At 37.8% G+C, this 18,120-nt stretch overlaps 1 protein-coding gene across 1 annotated transcript in view; it reads left to right on the forward strand.

Annotated features, from left to right (window-relative positions):
* Nucleotides 1-18,120, forward strand: part of LOC150083078 (uncharacterized) — a 305,874-nt gene that overhangs the window by 201,273 nt on the left and 86,481 nt on the right. Inside the window, exon 8 of the mRNA XM_090377773.1 lies at nt 3,102-3,161. Coding sequence (XP_090233899.1) covers nt 3,102-3,161 — 60 coding nt within the window. The remainder of the gene's footprint in view (nt 1-3,101; nt 3,162-18,120) is intronic.

Genomic DNA, 18,120 nt, shown 5'->3' on the forward strand with positions numbered 1-18,120 from the left:
GTAAAGTTGGTCTTTTAGACGAAGCATTGAACACACTTTTCTATTTAAAACCCCTGGCATACAGTTAAGATCCTCGATAGAAAGCAGCAGTTGAAGTTTGACAATAGACATAGTTCAACTGTCAACATAGCATCGTGGGTTAGAAAATTATGGCCAATCTCAAGAGTATAAAAATATCGTTGTTCGCAGTCCAAACAGGAACACCAAAATAATAATTAGACGCTCTTGCATTTATGCTAATCTGAGAGGATTTTATATAAGAAGCTTGCACCATTTTCAGGAAGGACAAAAAAGAAGTAAACAAACAAAAAGAAACGAAATAACATAAGAGGAACATTTTCATTTGCAACAGTATCTTCTATCACTTTTTGTTAGACGAAACAGCGACCCTGAATCCTGCAGGATTCCTCCAAGGAATGTGGCAATAAGCATAACCATAAAGAGAAAAATAAATTCTTTCGCTACGAAGAAAGATGCTTTTTCAAGACTAATATATTGCAATAAACGAGCAAAAAATAAAACCCCAACCAAAAAATACTACTAAGGTCTTTAACAGCATGTTTAGCAACACCCACCATTTTACCCAGAGCGTCAATAAAAAGTATCGAACTGTTCTGCCTTCCGATCAATCTTATCAGTTTAACTGTCCGATAAAGAGTTCACGATATTCTAACATCTGTCGATCTCTCCTGTTGCGCTGATGCGAAAAAAAAACTGCAGTCTACATAAAGAATGAATTCGATCTGAAGACAAGATTGAAGGAAGCAACTGATAGAAACCATCTGCTGTTCGTAACACATTTGGAAATCATCAGACGCCAAGACATCTGCGTTTTCCCATTTAGTGTTTTTTTTTTATCCAATACGGTGAGGCGGTTTACTGAACTTAATTTAGCCATCAACCGACTCCCACAACAAGTACATACTCCATAGAATAACGTATTTCATTATTATGAAATCGAAGATATTCTTTGGGTTCGCGTTTCATATGTTCCCTTTCCTGAACAAGGACTGAAAAAATACACAAAATACGACGTAGATGCATTTTTTTTTTTCTACAAATGACTTTTGACCTGAATCGTTTGTGAAAGTTGTTATTAACATCGATTTCTTATTGGTTAATCTACATAATCCATCATATTGTCTGCGTGAAATAGTTATTGATGTTTTTAGCGTCGATCGACAGACGCCCGTAAATTGTATAGTTATGAAACAGGAAATTTTCAAAGGAAGGAACACTTCTCTAAAGAAAAACAGGAAGATAGTACTGCGGGTCGCAGTAAGCAACAAAAAATTGAAGATCCTCGAGCATTAAAGCCAGAATTGGGTGAAATATGCAAATTATCGCGTGAAGAAACATGACAGAAAGAAAGAAAGAAAGGACACGAGAAGCCAAAAGTTAAATTTTTACCTCCACGCTGAAATCAGTGACTGGGATTTTTTTATGATATGATAAAAATGGATTTCGTGGTAGTGTAATCAACGAAAATAAAGATCCTCTCCAAATAGCTTTAATCAGCATCTACTTCAGTCCACTCAAAACACCCTCCGATCTACGTTATCACAAAGGTTGGAAAATTTTCCAGAACCGTTTCCACAGTTTCAAAACTGCAAAGCAGTGCAATTGTTAATTACTTTGCCAGTACTCTGCAGAAGTTGGCTAAATTTTAATAAGAATATTGGTAGACTATTAAGAACATCGTGCATTCCTTACCATATTGCGTCTATGTCACTTGCCATATCAGATGTTTGTTTGTTATTTGGTTTTTAGGAGCATTAGCAACTAAGGCCATATTGCTCCGGGATATACGGTGGTCATTCCATGACCTTTCCGCATTCTCCATATTTGGTGGTGACGGGCTCGAACCCCGGTCTAATCAAGAAGCGTGTGCTACGCACTGCTGCTCCTTCCCACCTGGCTACGGAGGCGCCTATATCAGATGGTTTTGATTTGAAAAAAAAAAAAAAACAACAACAACAAATATTTTAAAAAGTTATTGAAGCCTTTTTGGAGGCTGATTTAGTCACCCCCAGGGTGGGAGGACGGGGTTTTTTCCACACGCACCTTTTTTCTTTGTTTAAAAATACAGCGTACTAAATGTCTCATAGCCTGAGCCGCCTTGGAGCTAATTTAATTCAAACATGTCTTTCTCTCTATCAATATTTCTCTTAGAAAATGCGCATCCTGGATTCGATTCCCTTCTGAGCGTGATTTTCTCGCCCGAGAGTTAAAGCACATTTATCTGCCTGAAGATGCAGTTTTTCATCTCACAAACGTCCATCTGATCATCTAACATATACTATTTACAAGTGCGATGTGTTCATTCCTTGTAGTCTTAATGCACTGGCGCTCGTACTGAAAAAACTCGTCCATAATTAACTTCCAGAAGAGACTGGAGTGCTCCGGAAGAAATTCTCATAGCGACGATCTAATTTGGTTAGCATTGAAGGTAAAAATGCCCTTATCGCTGCACTACTTTCATTTAAACACCTAACGTAAGCTTCTATGCGTTACAGTTAATAAGGTTAACAGCGCTGCCATAAGGTCATTTTTTTGATCATCCTTCGGCTAAAATTCATTTCATGTTTCCTTATTCTCTCTCCATGCATAGCGAGTGAGCTGATGGGTTTGGGCGGGAGGGATAAGCTTTCTGCTAGTAAGTGGACACGGATAACGAAATGCATGCGTTTTACATGTGATTAGCATAATGTACTAGGAAACAAAACTGCTTCTTTTTATTTGAGCAGTCTGATCCGTAGTAATCCTCAATACAAAGGCTGTTCACCATAAATTTCGGAGGAATTTACAAAACGACAAGTCCGTACATTGAGGCAATGTGTTTGGTGAACCACCGGAGCAATTAAAAGCTCAATTTTATTTCTTGTCTGTCTTTAGAGTGCCTTAAGTTCTGTTTCCTTCGCGAGTACTTTAATAGTCTTATCCTTGTCCTTTACAAATCCTCATCTTAAAATCAAAGAGAGAGATTAGATATGTTGAAAGTATTCAATATTTCAGCTAGAAGGGAACTTTAAATATTTACTCTGTACAGACTGTTTCACTTCGTTATATTAATTCTGTTTTATTTCTTTTTTTGTCTCCAGAAAGTTGGCATCCTTCCGCAGCTGATTGTGGGAACGAAGAAGGACAACTCCGTGAAAAAGGTAAGAAACATTAACGTTCTCAATGGTGGCAAATTCACATGTTCAGATATTCCACTTGTGTGATGTATTCTATATATTTTTTTTATAAAATGAGCAAACAACGTAGATGTACCAGTAGACGACTGAAATGTTTTGAATAATTTCTAGAACATGGTAGGGTTATAAATCTACTGCGGGCAGTATGGATTTCACCGAAACAAAACATTTCAGCAAAAGTATTCCCTTCTTTAAAACAGCCGTAATCGTGAAGACGAAATGAAAAACCAACATCAACTTCAACCCAGAAAAATCACAACTAAATTCTTCAGTTCTTATTTCGTATAACCACAGCACATGTCGTTTGCTGTTTTTTTTTTTTTTTCAGCAAAGTTCATAAAGAGATTCAGTACAGTTTGAGGATAGTTATTTGTGTGTGTGTGCGTGCAGGTGCGTGAAATAACGTCGTTCGCCAATCTCATAATTCCAAATAGCTGCTAGCCAATGATAATGCACTCTTCCTAAACGCTTAATAAACATAAAATAACTTCTTTATCTCCCGAAATAGGAAAGTTGATCCGATTAATGAAAATATACCCATTCTTTCTAAATTCAAATCGAGTTGCAAATACAAAGTATTTCGAAGGAAACGGAAATATCTTGTACGTTCGGTAAAAATATATTATGTTTATTATATGAATAAATTTAACGTTTAAAGTAATTATCTATCAGCACGTTGCTGGGATTGCAGAATTTTGAATGATTGTAATCTAGCTGTCATTCTGTTCTGCACAACCCACCTAAAGTTCGAAGAATTTCTCGTGGTCTACCTACATAAGACAATAAAAGGCTGCTGATCTGCCTATGCATTTTACTCGATCTTTAAAAGTTTTATACGAATCCAGTGGAGATTCCTTAACGACCCTCATTCAAAAGTCGATCTCATCTATCGGAAAAAGATTGTATTCGGAGCTCTATAGCAACCAAAACAAATTTTCAGCGTTTTTACCATAACACCAAGCTCTATACATTTTTGCTTTCTGACAATTATCCAACAAAGAACAGTCTCGTCCATATACCAATATAGATTATCGCAATTATAGATTCAGGCCTCCTAACTAATGTCAGTGTCCAAATCTACGAAGAACTTCGCGTCGTTTAATCAAAGTGCGAAGCTTTCCATCGAGGCTCATCATTTCGAACATAAGGGCAAAGAGCGAAACTTAAATATACCCACTGTTTTAGGAAAATAAACGATAATTATAAGAATGAATTCTGTGCAAGAATATTTTACATGAAAGTTGTTTTTAACTTTGTTTACCACTTTTGTGTAATGCAGAATAAAATCATTGGTATTGTTATGTTTGCATAATTTAAACACGACTTCTCCTGAAGTTTCAACCGATGATCTTGAGAATCACTTTTCAGATCACGTAATTTAAAACAAAACAAAAATTAAGATTCAATCTTTCCAATATCTATTTCACACGAAGGAGGATGACTTAGGGGCAATCCTTAATCCGAATATATTCCAGTCAATCCTTAATCCGAATATAATTCCCAAGACAATTGATAAAAGTTGATCAAAATGAAGAAGTATTACTCGAAAGCGTCCCGATTTTCGTTTTAAGTCCAAATCTATTCGACAACATCATTTTTACTGAAATTAAAAGCTCGCACATTATTCTTCAGGGTTACATTATCTTAAGAAAAGAGGGAGGGAAGCTGCCATTATATGGAGAGATTCTTGTTTTATTAAAGAATTACTCACGTAATTCTAGCACAACCAGTAGGCCAGAGGAGCTAGCAATTAATTTTGACAATGAATACAGTCATTAACCGTATTTAACTATCGCAGGCCCTTGTATTTTTCTTAAGATGAAAAATAAGTTATTAATAATTATTTCAGTGTATTTTCCTCTGCCTGTTAAAATGAATTTAGAAAGAATTTATAATAAAACACCTTTCAATTTACACTTATTACTTGCAGGAGATTTCAACTTGCCTAACTACAACCCATATGAAGAATCCGAAAAGGAATTTATTAACTCATTCTGTTTTGTTAGAGCATGATCTGAAATCTCGATGTAATTATCCTACAAGAGGTCAGAACTTCTTAGATTTCATATTTTCAGATTTTGAATTAACTATAAATACGATTCAATCTTTACTCATTTCAGATCACACTCCCTTACTGTTTCATATTAGAAATGTATAATATAGTAAAACATTGTGTGTTTAAGACTATTTTTCGTCTTAAATACAGATATCTTATTTGGAATGGAATGAGGAGTCACTTATAGAGTTTAAAACTCCGAAGACTTAGATGTTAAATATGATTATATCTTATGGATTAGTATTCATGCAATTGTAACTCAATAAGGAACCAATTTCTTTCCTTTTCCGAAATCCATAACAAAGCTGATCCGAAAAAAGAAAAAGTCACAAATAATTTGAAAGGACATAGAATATAATAGACCATAATTACTTCAAAGCTTTAAGAAAGTTATCAAAAACTATGAGGATTATGTAAATACTGTTCAAAGCAAGTCCTAACTCAACTAAACTTAAACGGATTCTGGTCTTATTATAGGTTGCTTATGAAACAAAATGGTAGACTTATGATGGTTCCTATCCGATTTTTTTGTTATAAAAATTATTCACTAAATTGGACGAAAGGAAAGAATCGCTGCAATCATTTTTCTTCCTAAATGGGACTTCAATTCTGATAACCCATTTAGGAAGAACAGAATCATCTCTCAAGCCTTTATACGTTATAAATTGCCGGATAAAACATCAGTAGCATTTTAGAAGCGGTATTTTGTTGCCCTTTCTGTTCAGCTTTTACAATTGATTAATTTTAACTTTAGTACATGAACAATACCAAAGAGCCTATTTAGTTGCTTTCTTCTCCCAGACTACAAAAAAGTGATAAATTAGAACCAGTTATTATCATTCCATTTACATAAATAATACAAGGCTGTCTGTAGGCAGTCGAAGAGAGCAGATGTGTTTCAATCTCACTTCTAACGGGAATTAAATGAAGTTGATTAACATCAGGTGTCAGGTTGGGAATTACGGGTTTGTCCAGTAGATAAACCAAGCTCAGTTGCCGATTCTTTTATTTGCATCCGATTTAAGGAGTGTACCGATCTCAACAGGAATTTGATTCACTGAAAAAACGGGTGCCTCCAAATAATTTAAGAACAGCAGTTTACATCAGGAGGTAATTTATATTGACATTTCTACAACCTCTGATTTCACCAATCACACCATATTATTAGATAAATTGCAATTTTATGGCATTCGAGGACTAGCAGTAAGTTGTATCAAGTTCCAGTACTTCAAGCCAACAGCCAAGATTCTTAACTCTGTTTATAAAGTGTGAGCAGGTGATTCACAAGGATCTTCCAGGGCCTACACTTATTCTCCAATTATTTAGCATTAGTAAAGGCACATGATGCAAGAAAGCAAGCTTATATAGCATCAGCCAAAAAAAAAAACCTATCTTCTAATTTCACCCATCCACTCGCTCCAAATGTTTGTTGAGTTCTGCCTTTAATCTGTTTAAGCTATCACCTTCTACAACGACAGATGGAAGTTTGTTCCAGCAATCAACCGCACGCTGGCTAAAGGCAAACTTCCGCACATCTATCCTACAACTGTCTTTCCTCAATTTGAATTTATGCCCACCCAGTCGATTATTCTGAGCAAGAGGAAGAATCCCATCAGCATTGAGCATGCTCAAACCATTCAAGGCTTTATACGCCTCAATCAGATCACCTCGCAGGTGCCTAGTCTCCAGATACTGTAATTTTCAAAACTTAAACCTTTCTTCGTGAGAACAACCCTTAGTTTCATTTACTAATCGTGTTGCCCTTCTTTGCCCCTCGTTCCAGCATCTCTACATCCTTCTTAAAATGAGGCCTCCAGACCTGTATTTAAATGATAAAGTCCCATAAATAAAAATGCCGATGATGTAAAAATGTATTACCAAAATATCATAAGAATGATTATTTCTGTTACATAAATACTTATATAATAATGATGTAATACTAAATTCTTTAAAATGCATTGCATTCTTATATTACAACACATGAATTCAATATTGTAAAATATGAGTATACTCTTTGTACTCCCCTTTTTCTCAGGTTTAATTCGTGACTTAGATGTAATTTTTTTAGCACCAGAAGTTATAAGTACCATATTAATTATATTTTGATTTATTTATGATATACGTATTTCTTCTTTATAGCCATAATTCCAAACACTGGATTTTCTTTTCATACTGTTCAGATGTGTATATGTACACATACTCGAGAACAGAAAACGAAACTTTGCGTGGTGAAGTGCTAGACTGCACCTGTTCAGCGAATAAATTCTCTTACAAATTTCAAAGATAATTGCACGATGTATGTTTGATCACTCATTCCTATTTTAAATAAGTGAGGGTTCCATTTGACATTAAATACAATGAAAAGTTGCTGCATTCTGCGTGTTTCTTTTTCCATTGACTTCTGCACATTCACAAATTGAAGGTTTGCGCTAATTTTGCCCTCTGGATCTATTTTAAGTTAGTCTACAAGCTCACTTAATTCTAGAGAGAAAGACCCGCTTGTTACCATAACAACCTCGATGACGCAAGGAGAAGTGATAATTACAGTACATACGTAGCAACTACCGCTAGTTACAGGTGAGTTCCGGCTTCAGTAGAACTTTAGAATTGAAAACAAAGCACGGGAATTTCCTGTACTGGGACCTGCAACTAGCTGCCGAATTACGATAATCTTGGTATCGGAGAACAGTGTTTAATGTCAGATATTATTAGCCTTCTGTTCACAACTTAATTACCGGCTTAGATGCAAATGAAAGATATTTTAGAATTATCGACTGTACGCAAGCTGCTTTATCACGTCGTTTTATATGTAGGCTGCATAAACTATGTGGATGTACGTTTATGCCAATGCATTGCTGAAATAAGATATTCGGGTATGAAATGTCACTATATTATGTTCATAAATTACATGTATTCTGATATCAGTTTGCCTGTTAGCTGGCTGAAAAGCACAAATTTAAATTTATCGTGACTGCGTACATATTGAATTATTAATGGCGACCGGCTTTTCAACGCTACAGTCAAAATGGACCGTGAATGTTTTTTTGTGGGACTCGGTCAAACCTACAACCTCCTCTTACTTGTGGTCGCGCACGTTAACTACCGGACTACGGCTGATCCAATGAAAGGAAAGTAAAGGCAAGGCCAACCACAAACCATCAAACTCTCAACTTCAGCTTAGCTCAGGGTTGACTACAGTACATAGAACCGGGTTTGGAATCATTTTTCGGATCTTATCAGTGGTCAGGTAGACATTGTAACTGTAGCGTCGAGTTGAAGACAGACAATGGATTTTAGCATTTGTATTTTGACTGACTTTATTCACATCGTAATCCAAGATTCAAGCAAGGTACAAATTCTAAAATCCATCAAGTCCATCTTCAATGCTGCGGCTATGGTTACAGTGACCTCATATCACGAGGAAAAGAGTTCCGGTTTCGATTCTCATTCGCAAGCAAAAGTCGCGGTCACTTAACATTGGAGTAGAAGAGGGACATGAATTGGTCTCTTTCTCTAACCCCGTGGATGCGTTAGTTTGTTTCAGGCAACAAGATCATAGCATCATTTGATTCCAAAATTTGTGGGTTCCCAAGAGGGCAGAAACATAAAATATGTGCTTCATCCAGTCCATCTTAAGTGAGATATATAGTATGAGGGCTTTTTCTTTCTCTTCTTGCGTTTTAACCAAGGTTTAAAATTATAACCGACAATAGTATGAGGGCTGCTCGATTAAATTACCAGTTCTATTTCAGAGCAAGTCGGAGTTAAGGATGCGCGTACATTTTTTTTTTTATGAAAACCACGAACGCAAAAAGTATTGGAACATAGCATTTAGTACCGTCTATGGGCCCAAGGTTGAAAGACAGAGTTGACATTGGATCTAATTTCTCTATATATTTTAATATTTAGGAAATACATATAAAGGAAGGTTTTTCAAGAGGAACAGAAGCGAAGAGATAAATTAGGAAAACGAAAATTTGGTTTGTGTGAGCTTGGAGGTGGACAGGAATAGATGCTGACAAGCTTGGATGCTGTAAGAGGGCTGTGGAATTAATGATTCCAATTCAGAAGAACGGTACCCATGGAAGTATCTACAGAGTAGATATGCAGCAGAAATCGAATGCCTATTGGAGAAAGAGTTCGTAAGAGATTGATCATTAATTAATCTGACGACCACACTCTTTTGAAACTCCGATCTGGAGATATTTTTTGGAGGCACAAGCCCAGTTGTGATAATAACATTCTGTGGTAGAGATTTGTACAAAGTGAGTTTTAGAAGAAATGCAACGTCGGGAGCGAAAGAGAAAACCCAGTTTTTTTTTTTTTATGCAGAGGAAGCGCTATTTGTGACGTGATTATGCTAAATCAGGTTGGAAGTCAAAATAACCCCTAATGATTAAGATGGGCTCATTTAGAAGACCTTTATGCCAAAACGATCAAAAGTCTTACAACTTTCAAAAAGCAACTGCTTGAGTTTCACTAAATTTTTATTTCAAACCTGTCCAAAGATGAGTAGATAAGCCAGTAGCACTTACGGAATTCGTATTGGCGATCATTATTCAGATGGAAGGTTTCGAGATAGGTTGGTTGGTTGATAGGTTGTTTAATGGCACAAGGGCTGCTAAGGCCATACAGGGGAGGACCTTGGCCTAGGCAACTGCCTAGGGCCCGTAATTTTTTGAGTCCCGTAAAACGGTTTTATTATACATTTTTTTCATTATTTTATTTTAAATAAATTTATAACGTTCCACTTGTTTCGCGCCGATCAATCAAATCATCTTTGCACGACGCGCAAAGACACTCCCTTCTGTCTCCCCAAAATACATTATACATACCGTAGTGGAAGGGTGTAGGAGCAGCAGCGCGTAGCAGACGCTTCTTGATTAGACCGGGGTTCGAGCCCGTGATCACCAAATACGGAGGATGCGGGAAGGTCAGGGAATGACCACCGCATATTCCCGGAGCAATATGGCCTTAGTTGCTAATGCTCCTAAAAAAAAAAAAAAAAAAAAAAAAAAAAAAAAACCGAATAACAACCGTAGTGGAACTCGTCATCATCAATTTCTGGGTGGCACCACGTTTCTGTTAGCCCTATTACATCAGCATTAGTTGTCCTAACTAGGAGTTCAACCATTTTATTGACAACACTCCTGGGACACAGTTGAGACTAAGTAGTCTTCTATAGTTTACTACCATGACACACCCCTTGAAGTTGTTTTGGCTTGTATCGCTACCCTCAGAACATCTTATCAACAGCTGTTGTGGCAACAAACAAGAATTCATGAGGTGAGTGCAAGCATTACTTTTGACCCATGTCATTAGACAAACGCGGATCTAAATTACCCTTCTCCCCCCCCCACCCCTAACTAACTGTTTCCCTGAACCTTCAGTATATTTCGTAATTTTGAGATTACATTGCATTATAATTAATGCGGTGACCATTTTATTTGGACGTGATTACAGTGCAGTTGCATGTTTATTTAAATAAAGTGATCTCAGTTATTTGATAAAACACCATTTGTGTTCCTGTTGCTGTATACCTAATATATATTTTTACCTACAATATTTCAAATTATCTTTAGTAGCGCAGAGTATTAGTTGCAATAGAGCAACTCGAAGCATGATGAACAGTTACTGAATGTCATTCTGCTAGCATGTGATGATCCTCGCATAAAAACTTCAGTTTGGTATTAAGAAAAAATATATCTTCTTTTATGAAATGACGAACGAGCAGCAGATGATCGTTTGCCAAACACCCATTTATATATTCTCTAAACACTTAATTAAGGAGAAAAACTTTGAAAGTAAATTATCTCTAATGATAGACCTACAGATACTTTCCACAAAATAATTTATATAAATACGTCATTTATTATGATTCCCCGAATAGAAGCTTACCTTTCATCCAAGTCATATTGAGCCCATTTAGATTCCGTAAATTGGTACCTTTGCAAATCGCAGCGAAACTGGGCAAGAATAAATTGCATACACTTAAGCAAATATACAACGTAACCTTGCAAATAAAAGTCTCTTTGAACCAAGAAAAGAGATTAAGTTAGTTGTTTATTTTCCTTTAAAGAACACTCTACTCAACTTGTTCAAAAATATGACTACATTTTGAAACAAATTCGCTTTCTTTATAAGATGTGGTTGTTGGATAGGGACACGTTAATTTGCATACGGTGTGTAAAATCAATGTAATTTCTTATGAATGTAAATTATCCATTCATTAGATGTTTGCAACATATGGAAAATACGAATCTTCTCAAGTTCGTTGAGGAGCCTCGTATTAACTGGCTAAAAATATCACACAAGATCCATAAAATTATCAGCGTAGAGAGAGTTCGCAGGATAGTTCATTAGACACGTTTCGATTTGATCCTTCAATCGAGCTATAGCCAAAGGATTTGTATTTTTGCTATAAATGTGGCGTATTGAAATATTTTATTCGGCATACTCTTCAGTGGTCAACAAGTATTGTATGTGCCTGTAAGTGCTTAAGCTGCATAAACCTCAACAGAATTTTCGTGTTTAATGCCTTTATCTAATACAGAGTATGAATCAACAGTAAGAACAAATCATTGTTAGTGATGGCTGTGCCCAACACCTTTAACGCCCTTCTGTTTCTCTAATGGTGCATTTTGAGCAGCCATTTTTGTTTTTATTCATTGTACTCTTGTACATCATTCGAATTGTATTTTATAGTATTTTTTATTTACTTTCAAGTTTTCCCCAGTTTTGATTCATTCTGTATAAATTAGAAAAGCTCAGGCGCTCCTCGGACCTCATGTAGCCAGTGCAACGAAACTTTGTTTGAATCTGAAATTTTTAACTCTCACGTAACACTAGAGAGATAACCTCAACAATTGTTTTGATCACTCAGCTACATCCTTCATCAGGAAGAAGAACAAGACTGTTTCAATTTTTTTTTATCCTGTAAGTAAGTAGCTTCAAAACGATAAACGTTTTGAATCCCAAAATAATTTAGATTTGGTTCAAAAAAGATTTCTGTTCACTAAGTAGTAATTGTGATAGAAAGATATTTTTTGTTTATTTGATATCTTTAAATCTTTATAGTAACCACAGACGTGTTGGTTTCGGTCTGACAGTTCGTTTTTTTTTCTCTACAGCGCTGAATGAAGTGTCACAATGGACAAAGTGGAATTCAGATGAGTGATTTAGTTCCTCTTTCTGCAAGGGAAAACACCTAAAACATTCTACAAAAAGCGTTCTCTATTTATGGAGAAGATTGCCCAAGTTACAGTGTTGTTGCACATTGGCATAAACAAATTAAATGTGGAAGAACCACAGTGCATAGTGTGTATAGTGTTAGGGAAAGGCGCCTCCGGTGGTTTCCCACATCTGCGCCATATAAACTCCGTGGAAACAAACAGTATCACTGTGAAAGCCAGAAAGTGCTGTGTTTTGTATATGACATATTATTTTGGGTTCTGTTGTGTGTGTGTTCTGACATTGGGCCACAGGGTCCCTGGTTGCCCGTACACACCGCTAGGAGGGAGCTTGCCTGGTCTCCGCCAGGGTCGCCTGAGCTTCCTGAAACAAAGTAATTAAAATATATATATATATATTTAAAGTACAGGATGTACTGAAGAGAGAGAGAGAAGGAAAAGGGGTGTAGATGGAAAATGTAAGGGAAGGCATCCTCCGCAGGTTGGGTGACAATTTCCCCACCTAGCCGGAAAGTGGAAGAAGAGGGCTGTCGAGAGGGTGGGAAAGACAGTCGCGTATCAAGGGAGACACGTGATCGGAAAGGAGGTCCTATCTTAGGTTTAGGGTTTGAAAATTCTACAAGTTGGACATGAAACTATCGGGGTTAACAATTCAAGCTACCTGAGTGTCGTCCAGTAGATGGAAGTGGTCACAGTCGAATCTGGTGGAGATGTTCAATATCTGAGAATAGGGTATCGATCAGTGTGCATCGGTTCCAGCTCAGTGCCTGATGAAGAAATCCCAGAACGCCCAGCAAATACTATAACAATAAGGGAATGCTCAAAAATTGAAGCATTAATCCGTGGAAGATCCCCGTCATTCGTCAGCTGTTGCATATGAATGAAATATCTGCTAGACGGATTCCCAGACTTCTGACCCCTTACAAGAAGGAAAGATCACAATGTGCACATGAAATGTTGTCGATGCTCCAGAAAAAGCAAGAAGCTTTTTCATCACTAGTCACCACGAATGAAACTTGGATCCGTCACCATGATCCCGAAACTAAGCAAATGTCAAAACAATGGAAGCATGCAAAATTACCCCCCACCAAAAAAGGCAAAAGTACGACCAAGTGCTGGTAAGGTGATGCTGTCAGTTTTTTTGGTATCAGCATGGTGTGATACTAACAGATTACCTTCAGAAGGGTTGTACTGTGATGGCGAAGTATTATTCCAACTTCCGCATAAAGCTACGTACTGCTATAAGAGAAAAAAGATGGGGAGAGCTGGCAAAAGGTGTGCGCCTGCGCTACAATAATACCCCCTCGCATGCTGCAGTGAAGTGCGCCTACGAATGTGAGATTGAAGTATTGCCCCATCCTGCTATTCCCCCGACCTTGCACCATCGGATTTCTTTTCGCTTCCTGCCCTGAAGTCCTTTCTTCGTGGAAAAATTTTTATTGCTGATGATGATGAGGTGGTTTCTGCTGCCGAGCCGTGGTTTGAAGGACAGTCAGTCAGAAGACTTTTATAAAACTGGTCTGCGGAAGTGTATTTAGAGGTCGCAAAAATGTCTCATTTTTGTCCGCTGACTATGTTGTGCACAATCAATCAAACCGCGAAAGCAAATGTGATAGTGGTAGCGGAGACTCTGAAATAAATAACTCTAAATTTCTTTCTGGGAGTGCTCTTTATTTAGGAGGATTTCAGTAAGCGGAAAACTCATTGGAAATAGAGAACTGTGTTATGAAAGAGCGAAAACAGCTTAAGGCCCACTTGCATATAGCACAGTGATTATAAAAATGTTTATTGCAATAATAATAGAATGGATACATTGCAATAGGCTCTTCACGGCCACAAGGCCAGGGGTTAACAGTAACATTACAATATGTAAGAAAAAGAAATTAATAAATTAAATATAAAAAATGCATATGTGAACGAATAAAAGTAAATACAGCTCAACACTCAAAGTATAATTCAATTATAAACATCACAATGTACAAAGAACATATAAGGTGGAAAACTGGAAGGTTGATTGGTAAGCCATCTTCATGTCATATTGCTAGTTCCGGCATTAAGGTGAGCTTCAAGGATCAGGGACAGGGAAGTATAATTTAAGGATGCGGCGTCTGTATTCCCTATCACAAGAAAACTTATTAAGGTCAGCATCCAAGAGTGGGCACATGAAAGTAGCTGAAATGGCAGAAACCTATCAGATAGGTGGAGATGGCTGAGATGTGGGCACAGAGTTGGAGTCGCTCTGAGGGACTCTCCAAGAGCACAGGTCCCAGAAGGATGGTGCCGAAATCTTGCCAGTGATCATTTTTACAGTTGTGGTAAGGCATTTCACCCTAATCAGCGTGGGAAGCCTGTGAATTTTTATCAAACTGGCCATTTCAGTTGTCCTTAACTGTGGAGGAAGTTTGTTTGTTTATGGTGCATTTTAAGAGCCAAAACGCAGTAAAAAAGAGTGGTCGAATTGTGCTAGGGGCAGCAGTGACCATACTTCTGTAGCATATAGAAGCGGAGAGTATACTGTGCTTTTTATATATCTTCTGGTGGTCGTTACTTCATTAATATAATGCAAATGCTGTTTCGCCATCCATCGGAGTCGTGCTGCCTGGGTGAGCAGCTTTTCTATGTGGTTACCAAAGCAGAGCTTTGGAGCAAAAACAACCCCCAAATCAGTATGTTTCTTGACGATGGGAATAGGGGAATTGCATAGTGTTGGCTGAATATAGGAAGGCGTTTTCTTTAATGAGAATATCATAAATTAAGACTTTTCTGGATTTACTTTTAGTCCAAACTGGTCGAGGTAGTTTGCAAATTCCAGGAGTATATTGTTAATTGATGCTGTTATCATGAGAAGATCATCATGTGGAGAAATCAGTTTGAGGAGTTCCATATCATCAGCATAGCATAGAGTATCATGCCTGGACTCAATAAGCGGCGAGATAAGCGCTGTAAACAAGAGCCCAGATAAGACACCACCCTGTGGCACGCCTGAAGAGATACGTCGCTCGTATGTTTGGCCGTGGACAGTAAGCCGGATTATTCTATTTTGAAGGAGTGAAGTGAGGAACTGTAGAGTGTCTCCCTTGATTTGATAATGGTCTGAAAGTAGCTTCAGCATTGCAGGAACGTTTATTGAGTCAAAAGCTGCTTCGAGGTCTACATAGGTGACTGCAAGCTCTGCATGAGATCCAAACGCAGAGAGGATAGAACTATATCTTCAAACAGGCCAATGGGGCTGGGAAATTCCATACTATAATAATTAATGATAAACACCAGCCAAGAAATTAAACTGAAAATTTACTATAAAATAAAATAAAATAATATACAGTAAAATGAAATGAAAATAAAATAAAATACAATAAAGATTAAAATATAGTTACAATATAGTTAAAAGCAGTAAAATTATCTAAAATAAACTCGGTTAAAAGCGATGAAACCTGGAGCTTTTGGAGACTGCCGTCTCCTTCTTCAACAGCATACTACTAGTGCTAAGACACATCCTTAAGTAGCAGGTCCATGGCACTCATGCACGTAGTCATCAGACACGTGATCTACATTCTCCATGCGCGTATCGAAAACGGAAGTGGCTCGGGAGCGCGTCAAACAGAACCGGTCATCCCTTCTGAGGACAATTGCCTCAAACAGGGGGTGTAAACGGGTCCCCCTGTCCCTATTAATAGGATAGAACTGGTGGGGGCTAAGAGATTAGTCACAGTGGATCTATGAGGAAGAGAATAGTGGATTTGATGAGGCTGATGTGGAAGAAGTTGTTTAGTTATAATGGGGAGAAGTACCTTCTCTAGGAGTTTTAGAAGACTTGAGGCGTTGGAGATTGGCTGGTAATGCTTAAGAAAAGTAGGAGATTGAATTTTTGGTATAAGCTTCACAAGGTAGATGTTCCACTGCTGGGGAAAGAAATGACAAAATAGCATTAAAAATAGTTAGAAGGGGACCCGAAATGTATGGACTAAGACATTTAATAATGAATTGGGCTATTTAATCTGCACCTGCCTTAGCAGAAGCCGGTGTAGAATTTATGGCAGCAATAAGGAGATTGATACTGCAGATAGCGTGTCAGGTGGGATTTCAGTTGTTGGTGTCTGAAGATCAGCACATTGTTCCGAGTTCGAGGCAAATCTAGATATAAAGTCTAGCCACTGGTCAGGTTCAAGTTTTAGGGGGAAATCAGAAGACCGTTCAAAGTAGGGGGTTTTTCCTCTACGAAGGGTGGTGTCCATATAATTCTTAATTGCTTGAGATTTCAGCTTGTTGAATGTTGCACGGGCTCTAGAGTAGGCTATCCTGTCTTGAACACTTTGCGACTGCTTTCACATTTTGTGCAGTTGCTGTTTTAATCTGAAGCTCATATTAAGATGGGGAGTCCACCATGCTCTGGACCGAGGCATAATAGAAATTCTCTTTGATGCTGCAAATGTCGCAATCGTCTTAAGCTAATTAGTAAGCAGATTCGCTTCATCAAGATCACAGTTTTCTAGGACTGACCACGGGATGGCAGAGGCAGCCTCAACACATTTAGCAATGCTCAAAAATCTGGGACTAAATATTACTCTGGTGTTAGTTGAATTCACAACATTGAAGTTTGGAGCAGGTATCTGTAAAAGAACAATAATTGGCTTGTGGTCCGAATTAAAATAAGTCTCTGGCATGTAATCAGGTGTGCAAGGAAAGGAGGCAAGGATGAGATCTAGTTGATTGTTACCTCTGGTCGGGAGGTCGTTGATCATTTGTAACCCTGTACAAGATAGGTTTGACAGGAGCATTTGCTGAAGGTTAGCTAGCTGGGGAGGAAGATTAAAGTCTCCACAGAAAGTGCAAGGCTGAAGGATGAAGCTGGTTAATGATCCAGTTTGATATTTCATGGATGGCGTCATATGAAGGTGCTGGGGGTATATATATATATATATATATATGGCAATTACATCTATAAGGACGCTATGGTAGCTGAGAGTAACAGCGAGAGCTTCATATGCTGGTGTTTGACTAGAAACTTGATGAACAAGTGAGGCCTGTGAGCTCTTGAAGAAAATGGCAACACCGCCTGCTGTTTGGCCAACTCTATAAGTAAACGCTGATTTATATCCAGCTGGAGTACAAGATGTAAAAAATTCTTGGTTTTTATCAAGCCAGGTTTCTGTGACACAGAGAATATCGATATCACTAGCGAGCAGAATTCGATCAATGGTATCCAGTTTGTTGCGGAGGCTTCTAACATTCTGGTACAAGACTCTGATTATGCAAGTTTTATGGATCTTTTTAAGGCATGTGTCTCTAGTATTTTTATTCAAGGCAGGCTTTCGAGTTTGTCGATTCGTGACTCACGTTGGGATAAGCATTCCCGAACTGTTATTCATTGGTGGTTGAAGACTGATGGTACCAATTTGATGTTGTTGTTATGGGGGTTTGAATGCGAATAAGCTGCTTTGGCTATAGTGCGCCTACCAATTTGATGATGCCGATGTTTGTCACCACTGGTATAATTTTAAACTGTGCTGCTGACATTTTGAGAAATTGCCCGGAATGTGGGGCATTCATGCTTGTTCCCTTGCATGGTTGATTGCCATCGAGGAGGGTGAATTAGTTGAGGTTGTTGATGGGGGCTCTTTTTCTCAAAAAATGGTCTCATATATACCTTGGGGCCATGAGGCAGGATCTATAACCTTTT

Source organism: Mastigoproctus giganteus, chromosome 7, assembly GCF_048544385.1.
Source record: "Mastigoproctus giganteus isolate SK-2022 chromosome 7, ASM4854438v1, whole genome shotgun sequence".
NCBI lineage: Eukaryota > Metazoa > Arthropoda > Arachnida > Uropygi > Thelyphonidae > Mastigoproctus > Mastigoproctus giganteus.